Source organism: Bacillus rossius, chromosome 10 (genome assembly GCF_032445375.1).
Source record: "Bacillus rossius redtenbacheri isolate Brsri chromosome 10, Brsri_v3, whole genome shotgun sequence".
NCBI lineage: Eukaryota > Metazoa > Arthropoda > Insecta > Phasmatodea > Bacillidae > Bacillus > Bacillus rossius.
In genome coordinates this window covers 59,082,908-59,101,672 of record NC_086337.1, presented here as the reverse complement: position 1 = coordinate 59,101,672, position 18,765 = coordinate 59,082,908, and the positions used below count along the sequence as shown (strand labels likewise).

Sequence of the window (18,765 nt, the reverse complement as noted above, 5' to 3'; positions counted from 1 at the left end):
CAATTACACCCCCCCACACAAACACACGCGTGCAATCCTTTCCCTCTTTATAGCTATCTCTCTCTCTCTCTCTCTCTGGCTGTTTATTTTTAGATTCCCCCTCTTGCCGAGCGACTGCCCGGGAGCAGACAGCCGGCTGGGTAGCCACACGACAGGCGACAGACGTAGCTTAACAGCGCAGTTCATAATGCTTACACACTGCTGAACTATTTTAATTAAATAATTTATATTTACTCCTGACATATTTATTAAAACCAAACAGGCTAGTTATTTAAGCACAGTCAACAACAGTGCAATGTTGATTATTTTTTAACCCAAAATGGAAAATTCACACATGGGATGCAGTACATTTTACTAAACAAAAAAATCTATATAAAATCTGCGACCCATACACGGGTAAATTCGATAATCGTATTTATTTTGTGAATACTCACTTTCACTGTATCACTGCCTAGTTTACTGGTCCGAAAACTTCACGCGTGCCATAAACGGTGATGCACAGAGTTTCAGACCAGTTATTGCTGTCAGATAAACTCATTCAATTGGTATTCTCTACAGCATCCAAAATTTTGATTACTCCTGTTTACCAGTTTTGTGCACAACTTAATACAAAACTTCTGAAGAGTTCATTAAAAAATTTCAAAATTTAAGTTTTAACACAGCAGCTGTGTACTTAGTGAAAATTAACAGATGTAAATAAAATACAGAAGAAAATATGACAATTTCCATAAATAGATGGTAACACAATCGTGCAACTGCCAACAGTATAAACATCACATCAACTACAACTTGGTAGAATCCCCCATGCTCGCAAGGGAAGACAGATGAGAAGTGAGGATGCCGGTTATTAAAACACAAACACATTTTTAATGCACTAAATCACAACACGAGCGTCTGTGGTTTGACGGCTTGAACACTCTCCGGCCAAAATACATCTTAACAACACACAAAACACCCATAACACTTAAAAGCTTGGCGTAAATGTAGGAAACGACATGTACCAACATATAACAAAAGGGGAAAAAAAGTTTCCAAGCCTAAAGAAGAAATGCAGTGTAGTATTGTATGTGTAATTATGTTTTATAACAATCAAAATTTTTTTTTAACCATTCTTTAAATTTTTAATGTAAAAATGTTATATTACTATGTACTAATTCACAGAAAATATTACACTTAATTTTAAAAACCTAATAAATATTACCTGTTACAAGGCAAACATTTTAAAAATAGGGGGAAAAAAGAATAAAGCTCAAAGTATTTTTTTTATCGCTTATCTGCAAAATAAAGCTGGAATAAACATAATCTATAATCTGAATTAGGTTCTAAATGGAAATATTTGCAAAAGCATATAACTTAAATTGAATATTTTACATACATATAAAATTACACTTCTTATCAACCCGGTTTGCCAATGATGGGATTGTTTTTAGTTCATATAACTCTGGCATAGCTAGCCCATTTACTAGTAAAAGCATGGGAAGTTGTTCCACAAGTTCACAGCTTAGTGAAAGTGTGACAGATCTAAAGAACTTTTGTTCTACGTGTTCGTATCTTAACAAAAGTGAAAAAAGCACGTGGGAAACTCTATTATAGCCACCAAATCATCTCAGCCATTTTCAATTAACCATGGACCATATACTGATTCTCTCAACTAGTAAGTTAAATGTTTACTCACAATTTTCTTGATTTTCTTGAGATGAGATATACATACATGTGTAATTTGATTTTAAATTGTAAAGGGTATTGAGAAATTTACCATAGTTTATTGACCTCAGTTGTAACTCCAGGAAGCATTTTCAAATGTAAGCCTTAATGAACTTTAATAACATTCTGTTAAGAATAAATCATGACAAAACACAATATTATATATATAGATTAAGCCAAAGAATTTTCATTTTCATTTTAAGAATCATCTAGATTATCCTATGTCCGAGAATGAGTTTAAAACTCTTAGAAAAGTAGCTTTATCTGTTAATGTGCAAGTAATATTGTGATGATTCTAGAGAAAATTATTCACAGCATAAAGTCAATATAAGTGGACTCCCTTAGATGAAAAGTCTGAGTATGTTTAAATTATATTACAAAATAATGTTTCAACTGGTAAAATTTTAAAACAATTCTTTTGAAAATTTATAATTCCTTAACCTATGTTTATGAAAAATGTTTTGAGTTCAATGAAATAGATACACAAATATCAGGAGGTCCTCTAACATACTACAAGTTGTGGAAGTGAAGTGGGCACATGGAAAAAAGGAGGGTTTCAATAATGTGTGTGTGACATCTGACGTCTGTTTGGTGTTCAACAAAGTCTTACACTGAACTAAAAGGTACACCGCATCAAGCTAAAACACAACATAGTGACTACTCATTCACAGGACGTTGAAGAAACAAGCGTCCAGAAGCAGAGGGGGAGGGGAATGCAGCACAGTGCACGGCCATCTCTCACGCACACGGCAATGTTCGCAGCAAGTAACAAGAGCTGCGAACCCACTCACCTTGCGATTGATTCTGTCGATCTGGCGATTCTGATTTTCCAGCTCCGAGCCCATGTCGATGGCCATGTTGCGCAAGTTGCCCACCATGGTGTTCACTTGGCCCATGTTGTCTTCCATCTCGTCCTCCCGGGCATCGTTGGTGATCCTGCAAGCACGGAGCATGTTGGATCCATGTTGGATCCCACACGTCGGTACAACATCCATCCACCATCGCGTATCTCCGGGAGACAGTAGAGTTGATGTGGACCACTGCAACCTCAGATAACCAACGTCTCTGATAACACTGACATAATAACAAAATCTTGGTTATTTTTTGGGGTTATATTTTTCCAATGTGTAAATTCTTTCCCATCATTCCATTAATGGCTTATCCGAGATAAATTATCTTGCTTTTGCCAACAGTTAGTCATTTTCTAGGCCCTAGAACTGTTTTAACAGTCTTTGTTGTTAATGGCGCTGTAGGTTGGCTATGCTAATACCAAACCTTGGTTAGTCGTAGCTTGGTTAAGCGAGATACTACTGCACTAGAAACATCTTGTAACAGAGATGATGTCTTGTTTCGTGGTTAGACAAGCCACAGAACGTGACTTCAGATAAGTACTGAAGTTGACGTCGGTTCTATGCTGCAACTATTACATCTCCTGTCACCCTCTTGAATTATAATCAGTCATTTCCTCCCAACGGTCAATTGACAATACCTACAGAAAAGATTTTACAGATTTATTTTAAGTATTGTGTAGCATTGAAAGCCCTCAACATAAAAACCATTGGCACAAATAATTTTATAATGTTTTTTGATCATTTTCAGTACTTGGTTAGGTTTTCTGTTTCAATGTAAATAATGGCTCAGTGAATGTTTCAGAGGAAGTCATATGTTAACAATTTGTTGTTTTCTTCTTATTTTTCATTAGTTCATGTCAATTTGCTTAATTTTAAAAGCCACTAAAATATATTATCTATTTGGCTTTTTTTTTCAAGTGTACTGATATTTTTTCTTTACTTGGTTTGTTGTTATCCTTTGTTTGAAAGCATGATGCAACGTGATGTAAAAGTACATCAGTGTTAGAGAGAGAATGAGTGGCAGGTGTGCCCAAAAGTGCAAAAGAGAAACAGTAGTTCCCTCCGAGCATGGCAACTCTAGCACAGATATATCATCAGGATTGGAAAGTGTAAGAAGGGAAATCGGTATTTTCGAAACAAACTAATTCTTGAAGTGTTTTTTGTATTTGGAATCCACACCAATTTTGAACTAGCTGGGAGGTCTGGGTTGTAATGATTGTTTTTAACAGTAGATGTCAATGTTTTCATTTTTTTTTTTTACATATTCTGTTATTCATAAAAAAATAGCATATTATTGAACAAATATGAAACAAACATATATCTATTTCACCAAAACAGTGTCACTGACTGATACATGATTCACATAAACAATATAATAATTTGTAATAAACATATCTTTGAAAAATCTACCCAGAACATTAAAAAAAAATAGAGTATTTTTGTGTTTGAAAAATGTATAAGTGTCAAAGTAACGTCATAAAGTAAAAGTGAATTAATAATAATAGTTGCAAATAAATTAATTTTTTCTATTCTTTTTAGAACCTAATTTTGTTGCAAGGGATCTTCATGGCAGGTTGAGTGATGTGGACCCAGACCTGGAACTGGCGAGGGAATTCTTCAAAAGTGAAACTTGACGAGAGTTGGCAGCTGCTACTCGTCAACCAAACCAAGCCAGCCAACATGAGTGCAACAAATGACTGAAATTATATGGTTGAAACAGTATAGCCACCTTAACAGAATGTGAGAGAGTACTAACGAAGATGATGGCTATAAATGAAAATGGAAAAAAAGTAGAAAGTTAAAGGGTGGTGATCAGCAGTAAAACCAAAATACTGAGAAAATGAAACACATGTCAATGCAAAATGCAAATTGACACCATAAAGCACTGAAAAATCCTACTAAAATGATGAAAAGTATCTGATTTGATCGAAACTGAAATCACAAAAATTTCATCTGTTTATTATCAAATTCAACGGATGTAGTCCAATTTGTTTTAGCATGATGTTAGTACAAATTAAATGAACTAAATGGATTGAGGAAAAAAAATATTATATTTTGTTAAATTTTGTGATATTTTTTACGAGACATTTTTACACTACTTACGTTGGTACAAACTTCAAAGAAACAAAACACTTGCCAATTTATTTTGATTGTTCCAAGTAGTTCTGTTCTATTAATGCTTATTGCAAATTATTTTATTGTAAAATGGCATCACATCAGTCAAAATGACACTGTTTTGGTGACGTAACAAGAAATACTGAAGCGTGATATTTGTTGACTAATAACACTATCTTCATGAACAGAGGATGGAGGAGAGACAACAAGGGAGCAATGCAGTTACGCATAGTGAGTTGGGAGAAACTGGGCTCGGTACATAACGATACTACAATGGACGTTTAGTCTTAAATCAGCTACTCTTCCAGTGTGTTTCCCAGTTTCCCTGGTCTCATCTGTGTATTTGGCAACCCAACAGATATCACAATACACTTTATTATAAAAAAAAACACAATTCAACAGTCATAAGGTGTAGAATTGACTATAAAAATAAAATACAGTTTAAACCGTTTGGATTTTCCTTAACACTAGGTAACCAATACTGCCGGTATGCAAGTTTAATTAATGTCAGTAAAATTCGGGATACATATAATTAACAGCACACAAATTGCATAACCAAGCAAGAATACTGAAACTGCCCCCAGCGAATTTATTTTAAATAGCTACTAGGCAATTGTAACCTTATTAAAAAAAAGTCAATTTAAATATTTTTTTTTATATAATTATTAAAAAAATTTGATTTTAAGTCTATATTTTTATTTGACTTAGGTACTGATGGACTTAAGTTTTTAAAAATACTTATTGATAAAAAACATGAAAATATTTTGAAATATTTGAGTAGGTAACTAACTGGCTATGCCTTTCATGGTTAAACTACAAAACAGTTTTGAGACGTCAAGATACTACATAGTATGGCAACATTAACAGTACCATTTTGTAACTAAGAATTGTTGATTTCCCTTTGTTTGCCAAGGTTTAAAGTGAGTTATCGTGGCTCATGCAGGCAACCACTCACTTGGCGATGTAGCCGCTCTGGGTGACCAGGCCGTTCCGCTCGTCCATGACCCGCTGGGGCTGGTTGTTGACCACCTTGCCGTCGTCGTTGCCCTTCCAGGTGCCCTCGTCCTCCTTGAAGGACGCCGACCTGCGCACCACGCACTCCGCCCCGTCTCGACCCCCGCAACTAACACAACACATCTGTCTACCATTTATAAAACATCTTACCGCATTTGCCGAGCCTGATTTTACGGAGAAAGCATACCAACATGTTCCTTCGAGGACATTTATTTCACGACTACATTACAACACGATCCTCCCTACATCATGGCTACTGGAAGGCTGCATAGACTACTGTAATAAAACAGTGAAGTCAACACACTTACAGTTTCCTTCTGCTACCAACTTTAACGATTACAAATTTACTCTTCAACAGTATTCGATGTTTTTTTTATATCTATTCTTCACAAAGTCCAGGGTGACATTTTTTTCCAGTGCCAAAATAAACTTTAATGCATTTTCTTGTGTTCTTATTGACATATGAACTAAATGAATTGGGCCCAGATCTCTTGCAAATCATCAAACTTTTTTAATTTATGAGGGAGAAGCAGGGAATAATCAGGAATCATTCCCTTTGCCCCATTCCACAAAAGATAAAAACAATAAGTAAATAATGCTGGGAAAAATTCTCTAACTTCCTGCAGGTCCCCTGCGACTGGACGGCCTCCAGCGTCGGACACACGACAGTTCATGAGAATCCTGCTAGGTGTCAGCATCACGCAGGGACATCTGGAAGGGTCCTTACAGTACCCAAATGTTCCGGCAAAGTGTGTTAGTTCCTCGAGCTGTGACCATACTATCCACGTTTTTGTGAACATCAATATTTATAGAAAGATGTTTATCATATAATTATTAACTTAATTTGTATACCTGTTTATTTAATTAGTAGAAACAAAACAAAATGTCAGGCTAGAACACTGCTCTAACCAAACCATTTGCAAAATACATCTGAATGAATACCTGTGGCACACCTTATTCCAGATCATCTTCCATTTTTAACTTATTTCGTTGTGTGCAGGGTCATCATTGAAGCTATTTTAAGCACTTTTCCATTTATATTTTTAGTGATTTTCACCCCTCTATTTCCCTTGTGTTCATAGTCCTTCCCAACACCCATGTTTCTTAGAAACCAGTAGGAATTAAAAACATGCCTTTGTGGGAGAATCAAGCTATAATATGTGGGATTAAAAAATACAATTTATGGATTTTTATTTCAAATCAGTCCTTACACTCCACGTGTACCATAAAAAAATAGTTTATTTAAAGTTTATACTTAAATTTTTAAACAGGTATTTGTTCCTTAAAATACAAGGACCAAAGGAGACACTCTGTAGTTAAGTTCCATTAACAGGAAAAAGAGCAGATTATCTCCGCATGCAGCTTTTGAAAGTCTAATCCATCTCAGATGGGCCTATCTAAGGCCCTCGAGGCAGTTCAAGATTTCACACTATTGTAAACTACGTAAGAAAACTAACTTGCAATAAAATTACTCCACCTGTGTTATCCAGGCATTTGCAGGGACAGAGCTAGGCTTTCCTGCACCCGGGACAGAAATTGTGTCTAGGCAACCCCACCCCACCCCACCACCCAAACAATAAACATGCTATGCATTCATTTTTTGCATGCGTTTACAATATGTGTAAAAGTTTTAATTTAAATCGTTATTCAACCTTATACAATTACTGATGAGAAAATTCAAACTATAAGTAGATATTGTAAAGTTATTTTTCTATTTGCCTTTTATTCCACACTTTTTGGAAAAAAAAAAAGTTGTCCTAGATCCGCCCCTGGGTATTCACCGCTCTCTACTACAGTGTTGACTCACGACAGACTTACTTGTTGCACGGCAACACACACAGACCACAACACTTCTCCATGCCCGTCAGGTTCTTCTCAGCCTCCTTCATGTCTGCGTTGATCTGGTCCATGCCCTCCTCCACTCGGTCCAGTTGCTCTGGGGAGGGGGGAAACCACGTCACTCCCTGCCTGTCACACGCTACCTGCTTGCTGTGCCGTGCTCACAACGCTGGCTATTCGTGGCTCAATGTCCGAGCAGAAATAGCATTTATTCATATGTAACAAAATATATAAATGACTTACTAAGGCTGTACATGAAAATGCAGTGTTGTTTACATCTGACACATTGTTCAGTTTAAAGACTTAAGTAAAAATGAAAAAAACATTAGTAAAATTAATAAACTTGAAAATGTTGATGAGGTTGCATTAGATTACTCCACTTTAAAATTTGCTTCATTTTTTAACTATAGAAAAAATTAATTGTATTCAAAGCATCCAAAAAAAACTACTGAAATGGTAATTTCCAATTTAGATGAAGACAGTAACTTTAATTTTAAAAGAATATGTGACAACAGAAGATAATCAATGCTAATTGCTGCAAAACATCACCCATATACTTTTTTCTCATGCTTAGCAAAAAAAATATGCATGGCTCACCCGAAGCTAATTTTAAAGTAGCATTTCAATAACAATATCATAAAATATTATGTCTAAAGAGGAGTTGTGATGAAAGATGCTAATTATGTAAAACTACTGTGTTAGACAGCAAGTACTGAACCGTATAAGTAGTATTTTTCAAAAACTTTTAAACCATTGTGGCATGGGTGGCTTTATTAAAACCAGGTTACTTTTAAAAATAAAAATTAAAAAAATCAGTGTGGAACTGACATAATTAAAACTTGAATGGGCATATTGGAAAGGTACGACTGATCAAAAGAAAAACTAGAGTTGCAATTCACTGTAAAAGTTTGTACACAAAAATGTAAGTAATTTTTTTTTATTGAAAACTATCAGTGCTAGAGTGATATCTGTTGGGGCAGTTTGAAAACAGTATCTCAACTAAATGGAAATTTTTTTAGCTAGTCCTTTAAATAACATCTCATTTGAGGGCCATGGGTTTGATCCCAATTCCTAGCAGGATTCATATTTATACGAGCACAGAGACGGTACTGAAGTGGCTCAGAGCTCAGAACGATAGTGTGTTTCGTTGCACTTAACCTCGGGGCAAACCGTGCAACCTTTCACTTTCGAAAGGCCTTATGAAACACTAATTATTATACTAAAAAAAATCATACTCCTTAATGTAAGGTATGTGAAATTTTATTTGCAATATAAATGATAAATTTAAAAATAAAATTTGTCTGCAACTGTATCCTTAAAGAGGCACAAGAGGTCCTGTAAAAGTGCCATTACAGTAGGCAATATATTAATTTATTCCAAAACTTTAAATAATACCTATTACTAAATAAAATATCACATACCTTTTTTTTTGTCCGTCTAGAACTTTCCACATAACCAGGAAAAATGGTAAGCTCGTCTCCAATACTCTTGAAGCCGAGCTACATGTCGTGACGTAACAAGTGTACACAGCACGAAAGCAAGCACTTGTTGGAACGAAGATCCCTAGTGCCAAACAGCAATTTTTCCTTCCCCAACCCACCACCCGCAGAACACCAACACACAAAAAGCTAACTTGCAACCGTTGGTACAGCGAATAAGCAGTGTTACTCAACCTACACCACACACAGATAAAACTGCGTGAAATGCCCTCAGTATGCGTGCTTCCCCCCTCCCCCAACACCCCCATCAAACCACACACCACATAACTACCGGTCTAAAGCTACAGACAATCACAGCACATGCTACACAATTGGTTGGTTAGTATAGGTTAGTTTAATTTTAGTCCAAAGGAAATGCCTTTTAGTCTTTCCATCGACCTCACTTGCAAACTTTCCACAAAATATATTAATAAGCATACAATTTATATACAATGCGTATGTTCTATTGTACACTGTGTCTTCCCTGTATCTCACCCAGTCGTAAGCTGTCAAACTGGAGAATGGCTGCCTGCACATAACTTAACCCGAGACAATGTGAAATTACAGCCGCGTTATTTTACACAAACACCCACAAACCGGACGTCGTCCTGGCTGGGTTCTGAAGGTCAGTTCATCTGTAATGTCGGACCCAGAATCGCATATCGACGCAGGCGAATGGGGCAGTGGGACAAATGGAGAAAAAGGAGGAAGGAAGTGTGTGCACACCCTATAGCAATGTCTATACAGTTAAAAAAAAAAATGTGCAGTGTGCCAGGCTAGCTCAGTCACGATGCAGAGTTCTAATGTTTCCTATCCTGTTCATGATCGACACGACCTGAGCATGCCCCGGCGGGGCACAGAAAGTGTACACCCACGAAGCTGCCAGACACAGAAAAACATACCTTATTTCACTATGACGACGTGCTAGCATTGAGATTAATAACTCCCAAGCCAGGCTAGGAAATAGGCAAGGAAAAATGAGCCAAAGAAAAACACTTTACAGGCTCCAGATCATATTCAGACAAAATGTAAACTTCTTACCCAAAGAAATAATTAAGTATTAAGAGAGTAGCGTAGTATAATTACTATGTTTAATTTTTTATTCAAACACGTTTTTTCTTAAATTACTTCTAGCAGCATTGTCATATTTACTAGTAATCATAATTCATAAGAATAACAAAATTACAACAGTGGGGCAAAGTTCATTTTTAACATAAATTTTAAACAATAACCTTATTTCTGAGGATATTAAGCAAAAGTCATAATCAAGTTCAAAAATTTCTATACTATTGTACAATGCCTTTTTTGAAGTTGGATCATCAAATGTAAAATATACTGTCATGGAAAGACTAAGTGGCATTGATACACAAAGTCATTATGGAAAATATTTGAGGAAAAAGTTAAATTCTAACATGAGAACAATAATGCAACACATTCAGCTATTGTGATTGTCTAAAACTAACATTTTACAAGCTATTTTTGAGTGTTGGATGCCAAAAAACTATAATTACTTATCCAAATACTATAAAACATGGAAATGTAAAATATCTTTTAAAGAAACTTTGTCTAACATAAGTTAAATTTGCAGTTAAATGTAAAAAAACAAGCAAATAAAAACTATCAGAATTCTTTTTTCATTAATAATTAATTTTTCAACTTCATTAGCCAAGTTGGCCATATAAAAATTTAAGAAAAGACTAAATTCAACAGTGTTTAAATTAAAATATACATAAATGTTCTCAAAAAATGTGTTTGAAATTTTTTACATTAAACAAAAATGTTTTGTATGCTATAACAATTTCAATACACATGTACACCTTTAGCACACGATTCCTTTGCACCAATACAAAATGAAATTTATTAAGAAAATAATGCACGAATCCAAAATAAAATTTATCTTTAAGAAATAAAAGCAGATCAATTGATCAAAAACCTATATTCAATGACAAAAAGACAATGGCCAATATTACCACCATAACCAAGGTCTTCGAACATCACACCTATGTCTTAAGTTCAGGTCCAAACTTTTAATCTAATAATTTCTGCACTTTTCACAAAAAATTACTTAGAAAATTAGAAAAAAAAAATAATTCCTACAAAATGAACAATGTTTGGAGAAGTATATAATTAATATTTTTTTGACATCCAGCCTCCAGCCCCATACTGTATCTGTACAAATTCTGTATCTGTACAAATTCTGTATCTGTACAAATTCTGTATCTGTACACATATGGTTGAAACTACATAGGTTTATAAGGACACTAGCATCTTAAGAGTGCTTTACAATATTTATAGAACTACCAGCACAAAACTGCAGACAAAATGCCATGTCATTTGACTATGCATTTTGTTACAAAAGGCTTTTTGGTCTTTACATAATATTTTGTAATCCTCTTCATAGTTTACTATTCGAGCAAAAGTTTAAAGATAAGATTTCTTCTGAAACGACAATGCTTATAGCAATATTTGTTAACTTCAATTTGAGTGAAATGATTGGTGTTAAGCCAGCAAATTTTTAACACCTGTAGAACTATACATTGATGCCTATAACAACTCTCTGAACAAAATTTTTGAGAAAACCTTTCCAGAGGTAGAGACAGCCATCAACAAATTTGAATTTTTAAAGATTTTTTTTTTCTTTTCATAACAGAGAGCAATGCAATGATCCACATAAGGAGAAAATATTTATCAATAAATGGAGAACAAATTTGAAGTCACATTCAAAATAAAGACATAATATATCCATAATGTGCTACTGGCTTCTCAAGCAAATGTGATAGTGCATCTCTTCCTTGACCGACATCTGGGAACCAACATTTTACACCAGACTCTCATCCTAGTATACCTATAGTGTGCTCCGCTTATGTCGAGACTACACCGTGTTAGTAGGTAACTAGTGTTCACAGAGCTGACAAGTTCATGGGGCAATGATAAAAGTGCAACCCAGTCCAAAAGATCATTGATTCATCACGTCAGCACCAAATGAACGAAGATTGTGGCTCAGGTATATGTTTATTGGACAGTTGGGTCTGGCAAGGTGCCTCCACCCAATGCATGGATCTCGACAGATGGGCCTACAATAGCAAGTGTACTATCCAAACACACACGAATATAACAATCATTGTGGACATACTTATTTAAAACTATGACAGGTGAACCAATACATTCTTTGAGAAGTCCATGAAAATATTTAAACTGGTGAACTGATGGTGTGCACATTTTAAACATCACCATTTATACAAAATTACTAGACAACCTATCAATTGCTTCGATCGTAGTGAGAACATTTTGAAATGTTACGTAGTCTTAAATATGTAAGAACAAACTCGTATTAATTTTCCCTTATAATTAGCCAACTATAAAATATTCAAATTTCAATTGAAAATAATTTTAGTAATTTTTTTTTTTAAATAACTGAAATTGTAAACTGTGTCTACATTTGCACAGGTAACAAAATTTAACACCATGAATTAAAAATTCTTAAAGTAGCTATTCAATGAAATTTGAATGTTCAAATTAATTTCTTAACAGCTTTAACACTCTTACTCTCTTGATAGTATGTTAGTTTGTATATTTATGGATTGAAAATTCATACAGATATGCAGCTACAATAAATGTTAACACATGTTAACTCTGTAAATAAAACAACCCAATTTTGTCTTTTTTCTTTAAATAAAATATTTAATCTTTACAAACTGCTTACTAACTGAACCATCACAGTTGAATGGTGCATAGTTCTCATATAAGAATTTAACTTTATTCTCAGTACCTAGAAAACTTCTCGAATAATTCACACCCATTTTATCAGAACAGTACTATAAAAAATACTGCATTGGTGCCTGTACTTAATGAAACTGCACATTCACTACTCACACTGATGAAATGTGTGTTACCCTACATTATAAAATTACTCACCTACACAGTAGTGGGTATTTTTTCTGACCAAAATGCTGCAAAATCTTCACCAGAACTGACATTACATAAGAATAACAAGGCTTTACCTAGAAAGAATGATTCTACAAAGGCCATTGCAACAAATTAATACTATTGTCCTAAACCAAATTCTGCTTATAAAACTCCATGTATTTTTTAATTGGTCTGTGTGAGGTCACCAGCAAGGAAAATTAAAAATAACCCAGCCATAGGTTATTATAACAAAATATGTAAGCAGTTTCCTGGGGTGATTTCAAGAAACCTAAAGGACCCCTTGACCAAAAAGACATCTGAGACAGCCTCGTAATTTAAATAAATCCAAGTATGACTTGTTAGTTTTTAAGTTACATAGTTTTTAAAACTTGAGTAGTTTTTTAAAGTGTTCTTGTATTTAAAGCCAATCTATATTTAAAGATCTACTCAAAATTGCAACTTGAAACTGATAAGCTCTAATGACAACTTCAAACTAGAGATATCTCATTTAAGACCTCAGTAAAACAAATTCACAAAGAATTAACTGATTTCTTGAATCACTACATTAGGAAAGGTTTTATTCTCATTAATTATGTACACTTAACTATGAGGGATATGCCACTGTCACATAATTCCTTTCCATTTTGAATACATTCATAACACTTCAGACATAAAAAACATGGAAAAAGCACATGTTCGTAATACGAAAATCTCTCTAAATTCCTGGTATCAAGAAATAGCAGCATGAATATTTGGTTCATTCACCTTAGTAAACATTTATTTGCATAACATACGAGTATCACTATTTGATGTATTTAGGGACATGGGGTAAATATATGCATTCACAAAGCACTTTTCCTTGTTTCTGTACAAGACTTTCATATTACTAAAAAATTAATTTAATTTTACTGTATAAGAGATATATAGTTCAAGATTTTTCTATATGTCAGATGCTAGATCAAGAATATTAAATGCTTACCTTACAAACAGTATGCTTCACAGCTGAATAAAGTCAACGGCAAAAAGAGAAGGCATAACATTCTTCTGAAGTTCTTAAGTTGTATGGATTACCCACTTTTTACAATTCAATTTTCTTTGAGTGAAATAAGAAAAAATGTACACAGTAGTTCTTTTATTATGGAAGTGCACAAACACACATATGTGCACTCCCAGGATTACAAACTGGAATGAGCTTTAAACATTTGAGAACAGGGCCGCAACTAGGGGAGGGCAAGCGGGGCATACGCCCCGGGCGCAAAGCTGTGGGGGGCGCCGAAATAGCTTGCATTGTAATTCCTACTACAACTGGTAACTAGTAAAAAGGTTTTTAACTTACATGCCAGGAATGTCTAATCTGATTTACAATATAACGTCTCAACATATTTTTTTTTAATACTCTGAGAAAAATGTTAAGTTCATTATTAACATAAAAAATTGTAAAGGGAGAAGTTAGAAAGTTTTAATGTGTCCTCTATACGAATACAGTACAATGTTGTCAGAGAGGGTGGTACCACTGGCTGTGAGGAAGAGCATCCTCTATTTACTATGATATCATCAAAATCTTTTCTGCAAAAAGGTCTCGCAAGTTGAATTTTAATCTTTAAAAAACATTTATGACGACAATTTAATGAACAAGTCTAGTGATTATACGGACTACTTTATGGACATAGTTGGTTCATGCATGGAAGTTACAGTAGCACAGAAACTGTTACATGTAGGTACGGAAAATGCTTAAATAGCACCATTTTTCCGTGGGAGGGCCCCCGGACCCCCCGCTTTATTGGTGTGGTATGAGCAAAAAAAGAGGGGAGGGGGCGGCGCATGAATCCATTCATGCCCCTGGTGCCAGAGACTCTAGTTGCGGCCCTGTTTGAGAAAACGAGATCAGTGATTCAATTATTCATCTCTTAGTAATATATTTTGATACAATTCGGTTTTATAAATAATCCATTCAAATTTAATTAAGAGAAACTAATTTAGCTGTAATTTAATTGTGCTACATATATGTAAGGTACCCACGGGTGTGTAGTCATAATATTTCGTGTCATAATAATTGTGTATTATACGGTCCGGGCGCTCATATAACATTATAGAGTGAATTCTTTATTTTAATTTTAGCCATCAGGCCATGTTACTACATCATTTTTAATTCACTCTCACACATCTCATTTCAGTACATGTTTCCTGTTTTCTACCAGATATTATTTCAAACTTTTCACAATTGGTATTTCCATGAGAACTATATTAAAGTTTAATATCTGGCTGTAGTCCCTTCCACGGCCATTTTATTTTGCCAGGACCTGCCCCCACCCTTCCAGGTCCTGCCCCCACCCTTCCAGGTCCTGCCCCCACCCTTCCAGGTCCTGCCCCCAACCTTCCAGGACCTGGCCCCACCCTTCCAATACCTGCCCACACCCTTCCAATACCTGCCCGCACCCTTCCAGGACCTGCCCGCACCCTTCCAGGACCTGCCCCCACCCTTCCAGGACCTGCCCCACCCTTCCAGGACCTGCCCCCACCCTTCCAGGACCTGCCCCCACCCTTCCAGGACCTGCCCCCACCCTTCCAGGACCTGCCCCCACCCTTCCAGGACCTGCCCCCACCCTTCCAGGACCTGCCCCCACCCTTCCAGGACCTGCCCCCACCCTTCCAGGACCTGCCCCCACCCTTCCAGGACCTGCCCCCACCCTGGACGCACTTTCAGCAGATCTCCAAGAATACACATCTAGAAAAATGTAAGTCTCCCTTGTGAAATTGAGGAGTTTTTTGCTTCATTTTAAGACTTTCAGGGACGAAGTGCTTAGACACTTTCCATACTAAGCACAAAGAATGCACTTAATTATTTCCTAAACACTGCCAAAATTGTGTGAATAATCTATGAATGGTATACTCCATAGCTTGGATGGTTCTGCTATAAACAGCATTACCAGGTGGCCTAAAAACATTAACCAACAATATGTTCTGGAAAAAAAAATCTTCGATTACAAAGCCAATGTACTAGGCAATTCCAAACAAGCCACCTTTCAAAGTTAATAAAGTTAAAGCAGCACAGTGAATATTTCATATAATTTAAAAGTACCACCAAATACAGTACTTGAGCCAGAAACTGACTACAGAGGCTGACATTTGTTGATAAGGCAATCTGAATCCAGCTAACTAAAACATTATGGTAGTTGTACTTTAAGTTGTAATATTCACAGATACTGTTCTCAGTATCAAGTTAACAAGTTGTTACCCATTAGCATTTAGTAATTCGGCAGTAGTCATACTCTACATGTAAAAGAACAGCAAAACTATTTCTTTGTGGAAGCATAGCCATCTTTTACTTTAACTTGATCCTATTCTCAAACTCAAAACAACCACTATGAAATTTTTACCAGTTAAAAAGTGACAAATATAGTCAATTTAAAAAAATACAAACAACATTTTACAGCAGCCTTCTTGAACTTAGAAATTAATTCCAATGAATTTTTTTTTGTATCGAGATACACTGAAACCTTTAATTTCTAATAGTTTTAGCTGACATTTCCTGCTTCCTTTCAGCTATTACTGAGCAACACTATAGTAATTCAGGATACCAATGTCTGATAGATGGGCATGAATTTCAAAAGTACAGTACTTCCAATTATTTCCACTACCAGCAAACTAAATTGTGTACACATAACCCAAACAAGTACACAGTGCTGCAACACAGATTGTGAGCAAACTCATTCCATGGAGAATGACTTGGCTCACGGACAGGCAAACTCGCTGCGACAACACACCGAACGAACCAACCAACTTATGGGTTGTGGATTCTTACCCCCTTGTTCATCCAACATCACAAGCGTTTTCATTCCGACTTCGTGGCTCTACAAAAACAGTAACAGGAGCATCAACACAGTCCCGCCCACAAAAAAATGGAACGTCAAATGACTTTTTCTACCGGGAATGACAGCAACACGCCACATAACAATCTCTTCTCACTATCCGCAGCAATCAAACCTCTGACGCTCAAACTCTGACACTTTCTATTGACATGTTGCTTCAACATAGCAACTGGATCGTTCACTCACATATTCTGTGAATAAAAAAAAAACTAATATGCATCAGAGTTTTTATTGCTGCTAGCCCCATTTTATAATGCTAACACAAAAACATAATAAACTTTAAAATATAAAACAAAGTAAAATTAATCCATACTAAACATATAAAAAAAACCTTTAAAACATGGTAACAGCTGTCATTCCAGGCCAAATTTTTGAAAAAAGACATGCAGAAAATAATAAAATCTGTTAACATACAAAATAAGGACGAGGAACAAAAACTAATAAAAACAAGTAAATAAGGATACATGCAACATAACCAATGAAAATATACAGTAGACCATGGGCACCACTCGTTGAATATGACTGTTCACAACACTGGTGGGTTGGAGGACTAAGTTACCGCTACCACTAGCCATCGACTACTGACAGTTCACTACTGAGGGTGCCGTCGAAACACTGCAGCCACTGCGCGAGGGGGCACAACTAACACTCACTACATCACTACTGCCACCATCACCACCGTTAGTAGCCCACTACCGTCGATGGAGGTTACCATGGGTTAGTCGTCCGTCGGCCCACACAATCACGAACAGTGCTAATGGCAGGACTAGAACACAGTTCCTTACCCCCTTGATGATGCAACAACTTGAGTGTTTGGGCGCCGGAGTCTTGACTCTACGACGGCAGGAAAAGTAACAAACAAAAAATATGAAAACAATACCAAACTCAAAACGAAAACAAAAATAAAACTGGTATCACCAAATGAACACACAGTCATTAAGAAGGTGAGCGACTCTCAAAAATACGTCTGTAACTCTACATAAATACCAGAACTGAAAGAGTCAACAAAAGACTGAAGCAGACATTGCTGTAAGCAGGAGACTTGAAACAAACATGGCACAGCTACTAGACTTGTCGCAATGTTTGCACAGTGAGAGGGCAGACAGGAGCCAGGAAGGAAGAGTCCAGCCGCACATCTCATGCACGTGATCACATGTGTCGCCGTATCTCGCACACGACCGAGGGCTCAAGTTAGTTTTATGGTTAGAATTACTTGTGGGTTAACCTTGTATCATTTTCATTTTTAATTGGTTCTAATCTCATTTAAGAGCTCTGAACATAATACTAGTTGGTTAGGTATGATTAACACAGAGTTTAAGAATTTTTCCATGCAAAACAAGTGGGTACTTTTCAGTATGGGTTATGTTTAAATGCACAAATAATTATGAGCTAATGATAAATACATAAATCGTAAATTCAAATACAGCATTTAAACTATAAGAACTCACAAAATCTAAAGACTGTAATGAAAATTTTGTACAGTTTAAACATGCCAAGTATTCTAATCAAAGTATCGAAAGAAGAAATACATTAACCTGAAAAACAAAACTGACAAAAGATTAAACTACGACTAGTAAAACAAAATACTTCAAGAGTGTTGCTAATGTGACAAATGTGAAATGAAGGAACAGAGATAGCCGAGGACCAACTGTGCAGCTGGATAAAGTGGAAACGTGGAGAGAGAGCGCGCACACCAACATTCCCCGAGTCTGCCTTCCGCGTCCAAGCTGACGAGACGCAAATAACCAGAAGTCAACAACAAAACTAACACGGCAACAATTCTCAAAAATTTAAGCGTTACGATAGCCTTCCATAACAACAACACTTCAACACTAATCATGTATTTACATATTATGTAGTACTTGTACATAAAGGAAAAAAAAGCATGCAAAATTATTTTATTAAGAACTAAATACAATTACAAATTATTCACATATTTTTAGGGAATGTTGAGTTTTTTTTTTGGTTTTTAGTGTGTTTAGATCGTCC

The 18,765-nt window shown here is 35.8% G+C and overlaps 1 protein-coding gene across 14 annotated transcripts in view; it reads right to left on the bottom strand.

Annotated features, from left to right (window-relative positions):
• The window catches only part of LOC134536278 (synaptosomal-associated protein 25), a 110,213-nt gene that overhangs the window by 4,766 nt on the left and 86,682 nt on the right, over nt 1-18,765 (bottom strand). For 7 of the 14 annotated variants that reach the window (XM_063376015.1, XM_063376002.1, XM_063376008.1 and 4 more), the window contains 3 exons: nt 7,503-7,620; nt 5,626-5,754; nt 2,496-2,640 (listed from right to left, as the gene is read on the bottom strand). In XM_063376015.1, the coding sequence (XP_063232085.1) occupies nt 2,496-2,640; nt 5,626-5,754; nt 7,503-7,620 (392 nt within the window). Of the gene's footprint in view, nt 1-2,495; nt 2,641-5,625; nt 5,755-7,502; nt 7,621-16,709; nt 16,759-17,561; nt 17,611-18,765 lie in introns of all 14 variants that reach the window. The other 7 variants (XM_063376004.1, XM_063376010.1, XM_063376006.1 and 4 more) reach the window with 2 other exon arrangements.